Here is a 20,360-nt window from a genome sequence, read left to right as displayed (position 1 = left end):
TTAGAATTAGGTAATGCTAGAAAACATAGATGACGCACGCTACAAGGAAATTGCTAACAAATATAATGCCATGTTTGCCACAATAAAGCGGCCAGTTCAACACACTGCTGTTGTCTGTGTCCATTTTTATTTTTGTTTTTTGCCTTTTTTTTTTTTTCACTTTTTCGCCGACACCGTTCATCCTTCGGGAACCCCTGGACCTGCCCGAGCTGGACTCCGGCACCAATTTTCAATATAAATGTCGTATTGACACAAACTCTTTCAATGAGGTGAAAAACAAAATGGTGGCATGGGAAGTTGGCTGCTATATTTCTAGAGGTTACAACCACAGCTGTCACAGACCATTTAGAAGATAAGGATCGTTTCTGATGGTAGAGGTAGGAAAGAAGCTAAACCCACATTTAAAATGTGCAGTTACTGGTTAAGCAATGAGTCATGGTCAAAGTCAATTCCCATTCTAATACAAAAACCACCCCTAAAATGCCAGTGCGACATTCCTAAATAAGGCCCTATATTTTAATAGCATTCCTTCGTTTTATCTGGAGAAAGAAAAAGTTTTATAATTTAGTCAGAAAAAGCGATAGAAGATATATGCTTTATTTCCATGGATTTCTGACATCATATACTTAAAAAAAAATCCCTACCTTATTCAAATTTCCCCCCACTATATAATATTTATTATACCAACCAAAGTGACACAATCATTGCCCTCAAAAGATAATAGATTGTAAAATCTAATAGATTCGAAGATATAATAGATCGCAACCAATTGGTTAACAACAAAAAGAAAAACCAAAGTAAAATGAACATTTGTGACAATTTACAGAGCTCTGTTTAACTTAATAAATAAGAAGAATATGCTTTGGATAAGGCGTTGCTTCAGCACTTCTCAGAGAATAAGGCACACAATCACTAGCATTACAAATCACAAATGTGTGAGAAAATCCAAAGACAGCAGATGGCACATAGGATACAAAAAAACAAAGCAAGTGTCTTTAGGGCACTGACGTTTATATCAAAGTGACATTAAACTGTGAAAATGTAAAATTTTATAGCAACCAAATTTTCCTTCTCTAATAAAGGTTAATCATTTTTGACAGGTTAACCTGAAAGGACAAAGGAAAAGGCAAATTTCCTGAAATGCCTTCATTTTGAAAAACGTATGTTTTGTCTCTCTGCATCAGGCATATGTTTTAAAAATTATTTAACTGGTATAATATTTTTAAATAGTGTGTAAACAAACTGATAGCAACTAAAACAATTTTAATGACACCTCAGGAGTTTACCTCTGAAATAACATTACTGGTAAGTCCTTTTTTTGTGTGAATTCAAATTCCATGGTTATAAGCCATGTATTAATATTTTGTTAATTTAATTATGTTTTTTCAGAACAGTTAAAACCTTAACACATGGGATTCGGGGGCAAAGATACTAAACAAATAATACTGGGGCGCCTGGGTGGCTCAGTCGGTTGAGAGTCTGACTCTTGATTTCGGCTCAGGTCATGATCTCTCGATTTGTGAGTTCAAGCCCCACATGAGGCTCTGTGCAACAGAGCAGAGCCTGCTTGGGACTCTCTCTCTCCCTCCCCCTCTCCCATTCATTTTTTTTTTTTTTCAACGTTTATTTTTTTGGGGACAGAGAGAGACAGAGCATGAACGGGGGAGGGGCAGAGAGAGAGGGGCCCCTCCCCCATTCATGAGCACACTCTCTCTCTCAAAATAAATAGATGAACTTTAAAAAAAATAATACTTGAGTAATGTTACTACAGGCAACATATTACAATAATTATTTCCTAAAGTGATTCCTGAAACAATAATCTAGATCTAATATTAGTTACTATCTTTTATGAATATGATGATTTCTTACAAGTGTACTGGCACAGATTCTACCAGTAATCACAACTCACTAAAGTACCTGGCAAATCAAACTTCACTCAGGTTCAACATAGAGGAAAATGAAGAAATCTTAGTGGTCACCATACGTCTTATTCAGGATCTCATTTATTCCGGCTCTTTCACTGTTTCAGTGTCTCAGGAAAATGTGGACACAAATGCCTTCAAATTAGGCACCCTACAATTTGATCTGTTTTTCATCCTGAAGTGGACTGCCTTAAATGTATACCTCCAGAAAATGTAACTGGATGTTAGTCTACTAGAGCTATTGGTAAAGCCAGATAAACAGAAGACACAATAAAAATATGTCATGGAATAAATGAAACTCTAATATTGTACTAGTGTATTATAGAAGAGAGAAGTAAAATTACAACAAATATATATATATATGTATATATATTTAAAAAAGGGTACATGCCTCCTGAGCACGAGGATTCAGGAATTATAATAATTAATATATATTTTTTAATTTATAATGTCAGCTACCCTTAATTATCATCTGAACCATTTCCTTCTCTCAGAGTGGCATACAGTTACTTTAGACGTCAATCTGAATTCCATGTTTTGCAGACATCATTTGTCTGGTCCCTGTTAAATACATAACAAATGAACAGATATGAGGTAAAGAGGATGTGATTATGACATAAAGCCAGAATGGCAAAGGAGAAGTTTTTCCAAATGGGCATATCCACAAGCCGTGACGAATTCCATCTCGGATATGATGTGAGGTCCAGGATATAAATAACATCCAGGGGAGAAAGCACCATGAGTCTTTGAGCTTGAAAAGGTGCATAGTAAACTTCAAGGTCAGAGCCACGACAGGTATCACGGTAGAACAGTGAAGAAAAGGTCTTCGTGGAAGAGTCAAAGCAGCCTGCAGGGGAAAGTAGCTGGTATCATTTCCCTCTTGGCAAACAAAATTTTGTAGATGCTTCTTAATATTCTAAAATATTTTCCAGGAGTCTATTAGAAATGCAATGGAAACATTTTCTATGTCACCTGTGAATACACATATTCAATCTGGTATGTGTAAAGCAAAGAAGATATAGGTGTGAGTAGGATATTTCTTTGCGTTAAAAATGGAATCAAGATCTCAAGAACCTGGCCATCAATTTTTTAAAGTTTTCTATTATTTGCTTAGAAAAGTCACAATATGAACATAATTTATATATCAAATGTATGGTTTGTGTAAATTTGGAGTTTTAGAGAATTATCTGGGGCCTCTAACAGCATTGAAAAAAAATCTCACAACCAAATAAAATATTCTTCTATCAATAAAGGCAAGAAAGACATATTTTATTGTAACCGGTTTATATTGGCCTTGAATATTTTCAGAATGCACTTACAACAACATTTAGAAAGACTGTATTATTTTATTTTATTTTTTTAGGTTTATTTATTTTGAGAGAGAGAGAGAGAGAGAGACCATGAGTGCATGCGCTAGCTGGGGAAGGGCAGAGAGATCATGACCTGAGCTGAAATCAAGAGTCAGACGCTTCACCGCCTGAGCCACCCAGGCTCCTCTCAATTAGATAACTTCGAATGAAAAGGAAGCCGAGGATAGTGAAAATTGCCTAAATCTGAATCTCCCCACACATCCTCAAAAACACTACAGACAAGGACAGATAAAACTATACCAAATCCCACTCGGCATTAGACAGACGTCAGAGAGCACCTAAAACTTCAAATACTCTAAAGCATTAAGATAAACACCACATCAGCGTGCTCTCTTGCACACCTCCACCGCAAGCCAAGAAGGACGAGGAGACCTAAGATTGATCTAAAATTACTAGAAAGAGAAACACTGAAAAGGGCCCTCATAGATCAGAGCACCGGCTACAAAGCAAAGACTTCAAAGTGTGCATGATTCAAGGCATTACAAGGCACTGGTTCTGGGGGAGAAGATGATAAATAGGAAGGGAGAGGAACCCTTTGGGGACGGTCAAGAGGAAAAGGAGTAGTGAAAAAAACAACTTAGGTACCTATAAAAAAAAATTAGGAGGCATAACCTTCCCACCACACTAAAATACAAGACATCTGTTAAAAAAACTGTACCTTGGGGTGCCTGCGTGGCTCAGTCGGTTAAGCATCTGACTCTTGATTTCGGCTCGGGTCATGGTCTCCCAGTTCTGTGGCTTCGAACCCCACATTAGGCTCTGTGCTGACAGTGTGGAGCCTACTTGGGATTCTGTCTCCCTCTCTCTCTGCCCCTCCCCTGCTCGCTCTCTCTCTCTTTCTCTCTCAAAATAAATAAATAAACTTAAAAAAGAGAGAGACAGACAGACACTATACCTTGCCACCCTGTGAAGTCACACGGCTGGGGGGTCTCTTAAACGCACTACTTAAACCAGGGTTCTCTACTCCCACCAACTGACTAAACATCAATCAAGGCATTTATGCTACATTCCCCTTCCTTCTCCCTTCTCTACATTTTTAGCTGTTTTATTTCTACTTTGCCGGCACATGTGACATTTCTGTATTGTTACTCAATTCTTGTCTCTACCTTTGTTTTCTGGTTCCATACCCACGCTGTATCGTGCTGCTTAACAGCGGGGTGGGACAAGGGGGCCTGTGGTAGTCCCGACTTGGAAGAAAGCAATAGCCTGAACTTGACGTGATTAGCAGTTATGCTCTGGATATGTCTGACTCTTTACGCATTCATTTGTGAAGTCTATTTATATTAATAGATGCTAAAGAAATTTCTGTTGCTTGGCTTACTTCTAAAACTTCAATCGAGACTTTTCCTTCATAGAAAAATAATGAATAATGGGGGCGCCTGGGTGGCTCAGTTGATTAAGCGTCCGACTTTGGCTCAGGTCATGATCTCGTCGTCTGTGGGTTTGAGCCTCACATTGGGCTCCATGCTGACAGCTCAGAGCCTGGAGCCTCCTTCGGCTTCTGTGTCTCCTTCTCTCTGCCCCTCCCCTGCTCACGCTCTCTTTCTCTCTCAAAAATAAATAAACATTAAAAAAAAAGAAAAATAATAAAGAATAAAAGGACATTATCATAAAATTACAGAAGTAAAAATAGATCACTTAAAAAAAGAAGTAACAACAGACATTTAAAAAATAGTATCATAATGGGGTGCCTGGGTGGCTCAGTGGGTTAAGCGTTGGACTTCGGCTCAGGTCAGGATCTCACAGTTCATGAGTCTGAGCCCCGTGTCGGGCTCTGTGCTGACAGCCAGGAGCCTGGGGCCTGCTTCAGATTCTGTGTCTCACTCTCTCTCTCTCTGCCCCTCCCCTGCTTGTACTCTGTCACTCTGTTTCTAAAAAAATGAATAAATGTTAAAAAAAAATTTTTAAATAGTATCATAAGTACTTAGTTTTGGTACTTATTACTGATGATCACGAACAGTTTTATGGTTAAAAACGTTCATATTTCATTTTTAAAAAAGGATCAGTACCAGCACTATGCTATACTTTCTAGGCACTACCTCCTTTAATCCTTACAACAACTGGATGAGTTAGAGATGGTTTTACAGAGCGGGGAGCCGAGGCTTACGGAGAACAAGTAGCTTCCCCACGTTGTACAAACACCGAGTCTGTCTGACTCTTTGGCTCATATTCTCAACACTACCGCTTCTAAGTGAGTCAAAGAATAAATATAGTAGGTAGCCTAAACGTTTTTAAAAATTACGATAGTTAAATTCTAGGTGAACACACTTATGAACCACACTTTCTGTGGTTTAGCTTATCCAAATCTCTACTAACGTTTATTGTGAACTATTTACCACGGTGCGTCGTGTGACATGCTCTCTTAACACTCAAGACAACCCAACGAGATCAGTAAAGACAGAATCCACAGGGGCGCCTGGGTGGCGCAGTCGGTTAAGCGTCCGACTTCAGCCAGGTCACGATCTCACGGTCTGTGAGTTCGAGCCCTGCATCAGGCTCTGGGCTGATGGCTCAGAGCCTAGAGCCTGTTTCCGATTCTGTGTCTCCCTCTCTCTCTGCCCCTCCCCCGTTCATGCTCTGTCTCTCTCTGTCCCAAAAATAAATAAACGTTGAAAAAAAAAATAAAAAAATAAAAACTTCTTTAAAAAAAAAAAAAAAAAAAGACAGAATCCACATTTTACAGATGAGGGCACTGAGGCTTAAAGAAGGAAGGGGCTCTGCTAACACCACCACATACCGGGATTCAAACTCAGGTCTTCTGATGCCAATCTCAAACGCAGTGTTATTCTGCCTCCGTTTATAGCCAAAAAGTTACACTGTGTCTTTAATCAGGAATTAGTGATTCCTAACTGATTAAGTGTTTTCATAAGTGAGACAATCTCTGAGAAGTACCTGGTGTGTGACACATAAAGGAAAAAGTGATCATTTCTCGTTCATTCAACAAATATCTACCGAACACCTACTAGGTGAGCCAGGCAAATCTGTTGACACTTAGAAAATATTATCTGAACAGGGGTGCCTGGGTGCCTCTTGATTTTGGCTTAGGTCATGACCCCAGGGTCATGGGATCAAGCTCTGGGTGGGTTCCATGGTGAGCGTGGAGCCTGCTTGAGATTCTCACTCACTCATTCTCTCTCTCTCTCTCTCCTTCTCCTCTGACCCTCTCTCCCGCTCATGTGCACGCTCTCTCTCTCTAAAACGAAAAAAAAAAAAAAAGCAAAAAGAAAATATTGTCTGAACTGTCATTTTAAGCGTAGCTCATTTGCAAAGCTAGCAGGTCACTGTATAGCTAAACATCTGAAGCCTCAATGAAATTCCTCAAATTTCTCCGCCAGCGACGGTGTCCTAAGGAGCCCCTTGAAATGCACACCTTTGGTTTCAAGAGGGGCTGGGGAATGAATCTACTGAAGTCATTCCCCGGGACTCGGAATCATCTTAAAGCTGCTTCACTATTACAGAGCACGTAGGAGCTGCATACTAACTGTAAAACATGAAGCGTAAGGGGGAAAATCCTAACTGTGGCCCTGAAGAAAGAACACAGAAAAAAGAACCAGGTTAGCTCCGAGAATGACCCCCATTATTTTAAACCAGTTGGCTGATGCTTCCTTCAAGACTTGGCTAAGCACCGTCCTTGGTAAAGCCAGCACAGAACTCTTCAGGTACATTTCGTGAGTCCTTGCTCTGTATGCATCCTTGGCACTTTGTGAGGCCAAGTAACTTGATTAGCAACATGTCTGTATTCATCTTCAGGAAAGTACTGAGTGCTCAAAAAAATGGGATGAATGAGCTTTCTTACTTTAAAATAAAGATAACCCCTAGCTCTAAAATGATGCTGTGAAGGTCAATATAATGGTGTTAAAGACCAGAAAAATTAAACATGGATGCCTCTTACCTTTAAAGATAAAGATCCAGCTAGAAAAAAGTGGTCTACATCAATAACAGAGGCTAAAAATCCAGCTAAAATGATTTCTCCAAAGTCAGTTGTCTTCTTGACTCCAATGACAATTGCCCACAACCACATGCCAATCACGCAATGTACTGCATTATCTGAGAGGGCTCGAAGCCAGTCATTTTGCTGAATTATTGAAAACTGAAGAAGTCTGTCAGCTACTAGGCAAAATATTCCCAGACCGAGGCTGGAAAAAAGAGATTCAGTGCTACAAGACTGGAGTAAAGCATGGGTCTTCTCAGCCTCAGATGCCATCACAAATAATACGTCAGTATACAGCAAAAGCCATCAGGAGACAAACAGCTTATTCTTGTTTACATTCCCCAGTCACCCTAAAATAGAAAGCAAAGAAAAATATTAATGCCACATAGCATTTAAACAAAACAAAATCAACAATGATTTCACAAATACAAAATCAAATTGTAGAAACTGGTATTTAAAAAAAAATTTTTTTTAATGTTTTATTTATTTTTAAGAGACAGGGTGTGAGAGGGGGAGGGGCAGAGAGAGAGGGAGACACAGAATCCGAAGCAGGCTCTAGGCTCTGAGCTGTCAGCACGGAGCCCAATGTGGGGCTCGAACCCATGAACCGTGAGATCATAACATGAGTTGAAGTCAGATGCTTAACCGACTACGCCACCCAGGCACCCCTGGTATTTCTTTTTTTTTTTTTTTTTAACTGTTGTCAGTAATTTCATTTTATTTTTCCCAGCTTTATTGAGATATAACTCATATATAACACTGTGTAAGGTTAAGGTGTATAATGTGATGATTTCATATATGCATATATTGTGAAATGATTACCACAGTGTGGTTAACATCTCCGTCACCTCTCATAGTTACCTTTTTGTGCGTGTGGCGAGAACATTTAAGACTACTCTGTTAGTAGTTTTCAAGTGTAAGAAAATCGTATTTCTTACATGTTATATGCAATATGCCATGTAGCACAAAGAGAATAGGAACACCAGTTTACATGTTAGTATGTATCAAGGTGAACTTAAGAAAGCCCACCAACTGTAATCTATTACTTTGAGGTCATCCATCAGTTCTCTCTCTCAGCAATGTGTGCTACATGGTAGTGGGCATCCGTGTCTGTGTACCCAGCATCTATTTTCCATACTTCTGAAAACAGCATCTCCTTTTAGGAAAACTGCTCATCGCAAGACCCACTCTGGAGCTGACCAGTTAGAATTCCCTGTCTCTCTTAGTAGTAGTAATTAATTAGTAAGTAGTAATTAGTCATCATTTTCCAGTAGTGATTGGACTAGTGGTGAATACTCTAGTGATTAAGGTGACCCAGGCTGGGCCAATCAGACTCCCTTCTAGAATTTTCCTAAGTGGAGCTGGTAGGGGAAAGTTACCCTTCTTCTTACGGACCATGGGCTTCACTACACGGAGCACCCTAAAAACAAAGAACCATAAGGACATCAAGTCCACAGGTCCAGTCTTTTAAGTTTCTCAGAACTGGCCTCCTTCCTGCAGCTTACCTTTTACTTCTAGGAGCTACCCTAGCATTCTTCCAATAAATCCCTTTTTCCTTTCTGTTGCCTCTAACCGAAGAACTTTAATTGATATAAAAAGGCAATCATAATTCTGTGCTTAGTGCTTACCTGGCATAGGATACTGAAATCATTTATACAGTTAAAGTTATCAACATTATGTGATACCTGAAGTTTTTGTTTTATATTGTTCTGTTTTAATTCTGAGACTAAAGAATAACTAAATGACGTATTAAGAATGATTCAACTTCCATTCTGTCATAAAAACTATACATAGCTCATAATATATATTCCGGAATTTATAAGGAAACATTCCTTGAATCAGAAAACAACTTGGAAAAAGATGAACTAAGTTGAAGGCCTTACACCATCTGATTTCAAGTTTTATAAAACCGCAGTAATTAAGACAGTGTGGTACTGATATAAAGATAGACAAATAGATTGATGAAACAGAATAGAAAGTGGGATCAGAAATAGATCCACCCATATACGGTCAATTGATTTTTTTTTTTCAACGTTTATTTATTTTTGGGACAGAGAGAGACAGAGCATGAACGGGGGAGGGGCAGAGAGAGAGGGAGACACAGAATCGGAAACAGGCTCCAGGCTCTGAGCCATCAGCCCAGAGCCTGACGCGGGGCTCGAATTCACGGACCGCGAGATCGTGACCTGGCTGAAGTCGGACGCTTAACGGACTGCGCCACCCAGGCGCCCCGATTGATTTTTAACAAACATGCAAAAAAGCAAGTAAACGGAGAAAAGACGGTCCTTTCACCAAACACTGCTGGAACAACAGGATATCCATACGTAAAAATAATGAACCTCGGTCCATACTTTACTCCATATACAAAAATTAAGTCAAAATGGATTACAGACCTAAAAGTAAGATATAAAACTGTAAAACTCCTGGAAGAAAGCATAGGATATTTTTGTGTCCTTGGATTATGTAAAGAGTTCTTAGAAGCAACATCAAAAGGCCAATCTGTTTTTTAAAAATTGATACACTGAACTTTGTCAAAATTAAGAAGCTCTGCTCTTTGAAAAACATTAAGAGAATGAAACAACAAGCCACAGATTTGGGATAAAATATTTGCGTATCTCGTATTTGATAAAGGATTTCTACCCAGAACAAAGAATTCTCAAAACACAGTAACAGAAAAATAAATGAATACAAAAATGGGCTAAAGATTTGAAAAGGTCCATTACAAAGATAATATATAGTGGTCAACAAGCACATGAAATATGCTCAACGTCATCAATTATTAGGGAAATGCAAATTAAGGCCACAATGAGATACCAGATATACCTATTGGAATGGCTAAAATTAAAGACTTATCATCCCAAATGTTGAAGAGATATGGAGCAACCAGAACCCTCACGCACGGCTGGTGGAAATATAAAATGGTAAACCACTTTTCAGTTTCTCCAAAGTTAAACATACTTCGATCATAGTCATTCTCCTCCCAGGTATTTACCGGAGAGAAATGCAAGCATACAGACATCCAAAGACTTGTACATGAATGTTCACAGCAGCTTTATCTACATTAGCTCCAAACTGGAAACAGCCCAACTGGCTAAACAAAACATGGAATAAAAAGAAATAAAAAAGTAATACATACGAAAACATTGATGAACCTCAAATACTTAGGTGAAATAAACCAAACCAAAAAGAAAAGAAAAATGGAGTAATAGTCAAAACCCATGTAACTAGACAACACAAAGAATGAGCCTTGGGGCGCCTGGGTGGCTCAGTCGGTTGAGCGTCCGACTTCGGCTCAGGTCATGATCTCGCTGTCCGTGAGTTCGAGCCCTGCGTCGGGCTCTTTGCTGACAGCTCAGAGCCTGGAGCCTGCTTCGGATTCTGTGTCTCCCTCTCTCTCTGACCCTCCCCTGCTCATGCTCTGTCTCTCTCTGTCTCAAAAATAAATAAACATTAAAAAAAATTTTTTTAAAAAACAAACAAAAAACAAAGAATGAGCCTTAATGTCAACTATGGACTTCAATCAATGCACCAATGTTGGTTTATTAATTGTAACAAGTGTGCCACACTAACACAAAATGTTAATAGGGAGAAATATGTATGGAGGGAGAGGTAACATATGGAACACTCTGTACTATCTGCTCAATTTTTCTGTAAACCTAAGACTGCTATCAAAAATAAAGTCTTAATTTTTAAAAATGACATAAATGAAGGAAATATGGGAAATTTTATAATTGTTCAATATCGGTAATGGATACCCTGTAGTTCATTATTCTATCCTCCACTTTTCTATATATTTAAAATTTTCATTTAGAAATTTTTTAAAGAATATAATGATTCCATTCATATAAAATCCTAGAAAATGCAAATCAACTTAAGTGACAGAAAGCAGATCAGTGGTTGCCTGGGGAAGGGAGGGACTTAGAAGGATTAAAAAGGAACATAAGGAAACTTTGGGGGAAGAGTTATGTTCACTATCTTGATTATGGTAATAGTTTCATGGTTCATAGTTTCATGTATACATCAAAATGAATCAAGGTCAAGAATGCTAGCTTCTCCTGCAGATCACCCACAGCATCAAAACTGGAGTTGGTGAGAAGCCAATGCAGATTCCATTCTGTCCTTGCTCTCCTCCACATTGTTTCCCTTTTTGACTGTCTGCCTAGCTGATCTGCAGCAGCTTCAGGCTCAACAATAGACTCAGAGGCAAGCGTCTGCCCAGAATGCTCTCCCAGCCCCCACAATTACAGAAGGTCTAACCCCTGTCATAAATCCCACATTATTTAGCAGGCAAGTAGTTCTTCTTCTTTGATGGAACTTAACGAATACAAGATCCAGACCATTTTGTTGAGTAAGAAGACAACACTGATGGTGTTATTCCCTTCCAATGGAATCTATAAATTTAATATACTCCTAATTACAATCAAAAGGGATTTTCTTTTAGGAACTTCATGAAATGTTTCTAAATTTCATTTAGAAGAGCAAATAGCGGGTGCCTGGGTGGCTTACTTATTAAGCATCTGACTTCGACTCAGGTCATGATTTCACAGTTTATGAATTCGAATCCCACTTTGGGTGAGTTTGTGCCCCGCTTCGGGTGAGCTCGAGCCCTGCTTTGGGTGAACACAAGCTCTGCTTCAGGTAAAATAAAGGAGTAAACTTGAAAAAGCAGAGTATCATAAGTACTAAAAGGTGAATACAAAGTCCAGAAACAGATCAAGTGTGTGTATGGGGGAGTGGGGAATGTGTGTAGAATTCTAAACTGATAGAGGAACACTTATTATTTAACTCAGATCCTGTATCAGTTAGGGTTCCTAAGTGCATGGAAAAGAAAAGAAGTAAATGCAAAACACAAAACTTATTAAAAGGATATTGGAAATCACAGACTTGCCAGGTTTTAAGAACCAGGCCTCAAATCTATGCCTCAAGTACCTCAGTGAAAATGACACCAGACAACTGGTCCGGTGACGATCTCCCTACCACTGACCCCAGCTTACGCTGCCCAACCCCTGTCACCAGATGTTACCACTGGCATTGGTGTCAAAGCTGCACTGTCTGCTGCGGCCATGAAAGATTCTTGGCAGTATTTGGTTTTTTTTTTTTTTTTTTAATCTCAATACAAAATTTGGAGTAGGGCAGGGTATGTGTCTGATTGGCTGGCTCTACATTACATGACCAGACCTTTGCTGCAAGGGAGGTTGGAAAAGACAGTACTTAGCCTTTTCAGCATGTGTTGTAGAAAGAGTGCTCTTTGTTTCTTCCAGTTGCATTAGAAGAGCAATCTGACAAATATACTATCTGGACAGGAAGTGAGCAGTCCACACTGGTTGCCAGTCTGTTAAGTGCTAAGTAGTACTGGAGAGAGTCAATCATCAGACAAAACATGAGACTGGGTCATCTGCTTTCAATCTGTGCAATGCACAGTTCTACACAGTAAAGCTGTTAAATCAACTCTAGGTTTTAAAGCTGTTAAATCAAACAACATTCAAATGGATTACAGTTTTGCAATATAATAGACCATTTCCCTGATTAAATTAAGAAAGGGAATCTGTTTCGTTGACTAGCTGCTTGGAAAATTTCTATGATTAGATAGCTTTTGTAATCAGTTTGATTATCAAGTTTGGGATATTTACATGAATTTGTAAACAGACTTCTACATAGTTCAGCCAGGTAGACTTTTAGAGGGGAGCTCAAAATTATTTTAAAAATATTGATAGACATGACTACATAAGAATGTAAAACTAGTGCATGGCAAAGTTAAAGACAAATGGAGGAAATTTAGAACCTTTATGATGGAGAAAGATTTAAAGTTTTACTTTATTAAGGGCACTTAAAATTAAGAAGGAAAAATAAGTACCCCAGTAATAAAGTGGGCAATGTCTATGGAAAGGAAATTTTGAAAAGGAAGAAATACAAATATCAAAAATTACTAGAAGATTTCAACTTTATTAGTAATCAATTGAATTTAAATTAAAACAATAAGGGGTGCCTGGGTGGCTCAGTTGGTTAAGCGTCCAACTTTGGCTCACATCATGATCTCACTGTACATGAGTTCGAGCCCTGCATCAGGCTTGCTGCTGTCAGTGGGGAGCCTGCTTCAGATCCTCTGTCTCCCTCTCTCTCTGCCCCATCCCTGCTCATGTGCTCTCTCTCTCTCTCTCTCAAAAATAAATAAGCATTAATAAATTAATTAAAACAATGAGATTTCAATGTAAGATTGCCAAAAAGTTGCTAATACTTTCTGTTAGTAGTGGTAGAGAAATGATCACTCATACTGAGTATTAGCAGGAGTGTAAGTTGGTATAATTTTTAGGGGACAATTTGACAATAAATGTATCAAAAACCATTTAAAAATGAACAAATATTTTTGACTCAGCATTTCCAACTCTACAAATTTATCCACAGAAAATAAGTAGATTTAAATACAAAGAGGTATATATGGATATTCAGTATGGCATTGTTTATACTAAGGAAAAATTAGAAATTAAAGGTCCTAAATACAAGACCAGTGAAATTAATTTCAAACAATTAAGCAGCCATTAAAAAACACTTATTCCTATTTTTACTGACATGAAAAGATGTTCAAAATATTAACATTTAAAAGGCAGCCTGTAAGATAATATGTAAAATATTACTTTTTATTAAAAATATGTACTTATACTGTACATTTAAAAATAGAGAAGACTGTTCATTTGGCTCCTATCTCACTCATGGGCTTACATATGATCATTACTTTTTTCCCCTTGTTTGATTCCCTAAACATTTTCAATGCCTTAATATTATGACCACAAAACCATTAAAGCTACTCTGAAAAGTTAGTCAGAAGTCATTAAACAACTCAGACCATGATGCTTGTCAGCCTCTTCAAAGTATAATTTTTAAAAAGTAGAAGTATATTTATAACATCATAAATATGTATTAATAAAAATATGAGAATATATAACATTAATAAACATTAGTAGAGGTGCCTTGGTGGCTCAGTCGGTTAAGCACCCAACTCTTGATTTTGGCTCAGGTCATGATCTCACGGTTCATGAGTTCAAGGCCTGCATCGGGCTCTGCACTCACAGTGCGGAGCCTGCTTGGGATTCCTTCTCTCCCCTCTCTCTCTACCCCTACCCCACCTGCTCTCTCTTTCAAAAATAAACAAAAAAAAATTAAAATTAAAATAAACCTTAATAAAATTTTATACAATTCTTATAAGCCAAATTTATACTATAAAAATTATTTGTTCCTATTTATGTATTAGTTGACACATGCAAAGACTACAAAAGATTTCTCTGTCTCCAGGTGAAATAAACTTATAGAGATTCCTTTAATTCTTTCATATTGTGAAGAAGACTTGCTTTGCACAGACCAACTGTGCAAATGATAATGGAGTCTATGACAATCCTCAAATTCTTGTCATTTGCAATAATGAAATCTGTTCTGAAAAGCACTAAGATTCGGTTTGAGTCTACAGATTCTTTCAGGATGAGGAAATAATGATTTCAAAGTACTTTCAAGCAAGAGATATGACCAAAATGTAAGAATGCAAAAGATACCTCCAAGGTCATGAATCCTTTAATTAATCCCGAGGATTTACAGTCCCATAAATGAATCATTTGTTTCTACTTTACAAATAAACTCTTGACACTTGCATGGATAAAGAAGTCAACATATTTAAAGGTTCAGTGCACATAATTTTAAAGTTTATAAAATATCCCTTTGAACCAAAGCTAGATGCCAGTATCCACTTAGCCAGATGGGAATCGGGACACACAAATTTGAATTAATGACCAAGTCAGAGCGGTGCTGCACTGGCAGCAATATTCCCCTCCTTCAGTAAGCAGTGGCCTGCAAATTAGCCCGAAGGAGAAAGGCCACTCAGGCAGATGAGTGTGAGAGGGAAGGCTGTGCACACTCACACAAAAGCCTAACAGAAAAGCTCTGCTGCCACTGAAACTATGCTTATTCAGGAAAACCTTGGTTTGCGAGCATAACTCATTCCGGAAACATGCTTGTAATCCAAAGCACTTGTATGTCAAAGCGGAAGAAATACTGGAAACTCAGATGACTTGTTCCACATCCCAAAAATATTCACATAAAAATCATTACAATACTGTAACAGAACACACAACAATAAAGAAAATACAAAATATAAAGACAAATAAATTAACCTGCACTTACCTTTGAAAACCTTCGTGGCTGGTGTGAGGGAGACAAGAGAGAGGGTTATTGTGTAGGATGACTTTCACTATCACTAATGAAATCACTGCTATCTACTGGCTCAATGGAATCCTTTTCTGCACGGGGGCCATTGTATACACTTGCATGGATGTCAACTATACTACATTATTAATAAACTCTTGTCATATACTGTATTTAATGTAACTGGCAATAATGCAGCAGAGGAGAGGGTCTCTATCTGCAGGCAACCTGACCTAGAATGAAGCAAAGCATTCCTAAGCTTACTCATGTATGGAAAAGCAAAGGACTGTTGAAGTGACAAAAAATACACTATCGCCAGTTTTGGGTACCTTCCAATGTTCTGAAAAATTACTGATTTCTGCCAAACACCACAGCATGAGGCCCAGCATCTGAGCAAGGGAGACGATCACCCACCATCCCGCAGAGAGAGAGAGAGAGAGAGAGAGAGAGAGAGAGAGAGAGAAAAGAACGATTGGCTCATTTGTGATCATGTGACATTAGGCATCATGTACTACTCAGTCGCAGAACAAGTTACTCACAACACAAGGTTTTACTGTATATGCATTTATTACAAATTTATTTTCAAATCTTATCTCAGAAAGGAGACAAAAAAAAGGTCATTATCCACTTAATTGCAAATTGCATTACATCCAAACTCTTTTACTGTTTTTTTAAGATTTTACTTTTAAGTAATCTCTACACCCAACATGGAGCTCGAACTCACAACCCCAAGACCAAGAGTCACACATTCCACTAACTGAGCCAGCCAGGTACCCCCATCTTCTTTTACTCTTGAAACAATTTTTAACATCCCAAAATATATTTAAATGTTATTAACCTTGTGTTTTACATAAGTTCAGATTCTAAAAAGACAGGGTAGCTAATGAAGTGTTAAGAGCAAAGTGAAACATCAAAAGATCACTTCAAGTATTTAAATGATGATTCAAATTTAGAGTGACCCGAAAAAGAAGACCTTATTGTTTATAACTATATCGTTGTTTGAATAGGAACACATACACAAAACGGGGCAGCATGAAATACATTTTATAAATGGAAAGTATAAAACAGTTTGCTTGATGAGAGAACAGCAAAAGACTAATGAGGGAAGTAGATCCCTTAGCCCGTCAAGTTTTTTAGATGCCTGCAGCTCTGCAAACTCCTGGACTGCAAGTACATGGGCCCCTGAGCCAGAATCACCCACCTAAGCCTTTTCCGAGACCACAGACACAGTGAGATAATACTTGTTAAATGTTTTAAGCCTCTAAGTTTCGGGGTAATTTGTTATATAGTAATAGGTATCTAACACAATACTGTTTCATTCATTCATTCATTCATTCATTCAGAGAGGGCACAAGTGAGCAAAGGGCAGAGAGAGAGAGAGAGAGAGAGAGAGAGAGAGAATCCCACAAGGGGCAGAGGCAGGGGGGAAAGAGAGAAAGAGAAGCGGGGCTGGTGTTCACCTGAAGCAGGGCTTAGCTCACCCGAAGTGGGGCAGGAGCTCACCTGGAAGCAGGACTTGAGCTCATCTGATGTGGGATTCGAACTCCTGAACCCTGAGATCATGACCTGAGCCCAAGTCAGATGCTTAAGGACTGAGCCACCCAAGGGCCTGTTTCCTTTTTTTTAAAAAAGGTATAATATGGGAGTGCCTGGGTGGCTCAGTCGGTTGAGTATCCAACTTTGGCTCAGGTCATGATCTCATGATTCATGAATTTAATACCTGCGTCAGGCTCTGTGCTGACAGCTCAGAGCCTGAAGCCTGCTTCAGCTTTTGTGTCTCCCTCTCTCTCTGCCCCTCCCCCACTCATGCTCTGGCTCTCTCGCGCGCTCTCTCTCAAAAATAAACATTAAAAAAAGTTAAAAGAGTATAATTATGGTCCTAGAAATACAATTCTGACATCTATTCCACTCCAATTATTAGTGCAGATATTTAACATCTCTGGCTTAGATTCTGAGTATGAGAAAGAGAATTTTTTTCTTTTGGAAAAAGAAATTTAATGAATGTAGTCCTTTTATTTATTGTCTCTGACTAGGACATCCAAGTCCATTTTTCGTCATACCTTTTTCTACTTCCTACCCCTTCCCTATAAGTAGAATGGACCTCAAAAACCGTAAAATAACAATTTATTCTACATAGTCACTTTTGTTAGGCAGTTCTGTTAAGACTAGTAATTATAATTTTCTCTTAAACCTGTCATGCATAAAACCTAATGTGCACAAGGTATTCGACAAATATTTCAGTATACTAATACAAGGTAAAGCAGGGAAGCAACCCTCAGCCTATGAACTAAACATATTATTTAGGATGACTTCTCATCTCATAACAACCAGTTACCCAGATGATAAATTTCTCCTTATGACTTGTAGCCACTTTCTACAATGGTAAAACTGCCACACCCCATCCCATTACAGTAAAATGTCATCAACTATGGGGCCTTTAAAGTATACATACATAGTAGTAGGGCGCCTGGGTGGCTCAGTCGGTTAAGCGTCCCACTTGGGCTCAGGTTATGATCTCACCGCTTGTGAGTTCGAGCCCCGCGTTGGGCTCTGTGCTGACAACTCAGAGCCTGGAGCCTGCTTCGGATTTTGTGTCTCCCTCTCTCTCTCTGCCCCTCCTCTGCTCATGTTGTCTCTCTCTCAAAAATAAACTTTAAATACATTTTTAAAAAAAGTATACATAGTAGTAATCTTTCCTTAACTCACATAGTCAGTTACTTTAATTATACACTATGATGCATTAATAATCTTAGACAAATATTTCTGCCAAAACAAAGAGCTAACAAATTCCCCATGTAAATGTCACCTACTTCTCTCTCTCATCACACAAATATTTATAAAAACCTGAGGTAAACGTAGTCCCAAATCCAACAACTACCTTTAGTATTATTTTACAAAGAAGTCTTTTTCACTGTTGGTGCTACAAAAGTTCATATATTTAATTTTTTTTTTTTAATTTTAATTTCTTTAAGTCATCTCTACACCCAAGGTGGGGCTCCAACTCAACCAGAGATCAAGTAGCAGGCTCCACCCAGTGTGCCAGCCAGACGCCCCAAATACATATATATTTTTAATGCTACAATACCTAGAGCAGATGCCCAATCTAATGCAGCTAATTTGCAAAGGAAGGAAACACAAATCCTCACTTTCACAGAAACTTTTTATAGCTTGAACATAAACTGTTTAATTCCTACACTATTTGTAACAAAATATACAATTCTGAATCTCAGTATATTTCAAATCTCGGCAAATTCCCAAAGCGTTCTTTCCTAAGGCTGGTGTGATGCAATAATCTTAAAATGCCGATTAAGAAAATGGGGCAGGAAGGCCTGGTGTCAACGTTACCAAACATTCCATGTGCAGGGAAGAGACCGTGTCACACTTTTAACAGTCACGCCTCCAGGGATCCGGAGCGGGCAGGACTGTCGTGCCCGGTAAAGAGGGCAATGGGCAACTCCGGCAAGACCCCGGCCACGCCGCCCTGGGCCAGGGAAACGCCGGGGCACAAAGCCTAGGGGAGGACCCGGTGCTTATGGAATCTCGAAGGCGCGACGAAGCCTGAGGGAGACGCCGGGGCTTCGCGCAGATCCCGGGACCATCAGACAGTGACGGCCCACGGGTTCAGCACACCCCGCTTGCTCTCGCGTCCCGCGCGCTCGCCGCCCCTGCACGCCCACCCCATCCAGACTCTGGAGCTTCGGCCTCCCACCTCAGGACGCAGTTTCGCGGCGTCCACTCCGTCCCCTTCCCGCCCAGTCCCTCGCGGAGCTCAGCCGCACCCACCCTCAGCTCTTCAGGTTGAAGTCCTTCGCAGCACAAACGGCGGCCCCGCCTCTCTTCCCTCCCCTAGGCCGGCACCATAGAGACGCCGGACGCCGGCCAGAGCGGCCCCAGCACCCGCCAAACGTCCGCCGAGAGGACGCCGGGATACTGGCCCCATTCATAACGGACCAGAACGGATACCTCTGGGGTCCGCTGGTGGAGGTGGTGGGTTCCTGCAGTTTTCTCCCGCCGTACCACATAAGGAGACCTTTGGGATAGTGGGGGGATAAGTGCAAAGTGCCTTGTTGGTTTCCTCTGTCAAACCTGAGCATTCGTTCTTGGCTGTGCCGGCGCCGTGCCCCAGACTTAGCCGATATACCCATAATGCACCCTCCCTGGCGGCCAGAAAGCTAAGAAAGCAGAAGTGGCCTCACCGAATGTCGGAGGCACAGGCCATACGCTCAGACGCTTGAGCTAGGAGCCACAGGCCGTCTTGGGTCCCGAAGAGGTAGAGAAATGTCTTTCAAGTTGGGCGTCGGAGAGTTTTTCAGTAGACGGAGACACCACGCGGCTTTACGGGTCGGCCGCTCCTCCATAGCGCTCCAACGCCCCCTTGGGGAATTCTTGATAATTCTACTTCGCCACTGTGTGGGCGGACGGTGGGTGCTACACTTTATTGTAGCAGCAGTGGCAGGCCTGGCTTAATCGTGACTGCTAAACGCACAGGAGTTGAAAAAACTGCGTAAAATGTAGCTTGACCCTAATTAACCAAACTCACAAGATGCAGCTTTTTAATGGGACTATGGTCAGGTCCCAGCCTGTCTTTTGCCTGAGTGAGCACCGAGGAGATGTCTAGCTTGGCACTGGCTCTAGGAAGCACTGGCCCAAAAGAATAGGCTCAAAGAGGGGCATTGCTTTCTTCTTCCTACCTACAGTTTCTCAGAACAAGTGTCAGATGGAAAGCAAGGGTAGTAGTGGGATTATATTAATCATAGAGTTGAAAGAGAATTCTGTAGTAGAAAGTGAGATCTCCAATATCAAGCAAACTCCTAGGCCTCTCACAAAACCCTGAAGTGTGACTCAGTTTCTCGGTGATAGAACTTTTCATTGCTTGCCACACTCTTGGTCCTTAGCCAGTGGAAAAGATTCAACTGAGGAAAACGATACACAATTTAACTCACATAGTTT

General features: G+C 39.8%; 1 protein-coding gene across 4 annotated transcripts; it reads right to left on the bottom strand.

Annotated features, from left to right (window-relative positions):
* Window positions 1–577: 577 nt before the first annotated feature.
* On the bottom strand, window positions 578–20,280 carry TMEM267 (transmembrane protein 267). Of its 4 annotated transcripts, none has more exons than XM_045438680.1 (3): window positions 19,607–20,280; window positions 7,185–7,573; window positions 578–2,769 (listed from the first exon to the last, which is right to left on the bottom strand). In XM_045438680.1, the coding sequence occupies exons 2-3, from the start codon at window positions 7,494–7,496 to the stop codon at window positions 2,434–2,436; spliced, it is 648 nt and encodes a 215-aa protein (XP_045294636.1). In that variant the 5' UTR covers window positions 7,497–7,573; window positions 19,607–20,280; the 3' UTR covers window positions 578–2,433. The 4 variants fall into 4 exon arrangements, with proteins under 4 accessions (XP_045294636.1, XP_045294627.1, XP_045294646.1 ...); XM_045438671.1 differs by lacking the exon at window positions 19,607–20,280 and adding an exon at window positions 19,194–19,592; XM_045438690.1 differs by lacking the exon at window positions 19,607–20,280 and adding an exon at window positions 19,120–19,194.
* Window positions 20,281–20,360: the final 80 nt, after the last annotated feature.

The sequence above is a fragment of the Leopardus geoffroyi genome, chromosome A1, assembly GCF_018350155.1.
Source record: "Leopardus geoffroyi isolate Oge1 chromosome A1, O.geoffroyi_Oge1_pat1.0, whole genome shotgun sequence".
Lineage (NCBI taxonomy): Eukaryota > Metazoa > Chordata > Mammalia > Carnivora > Felidae > Leopardus > Leopardus geoffroyi.
This window is presented reverse-complemented; position numbering and strand designations above follow the sequence as displayed.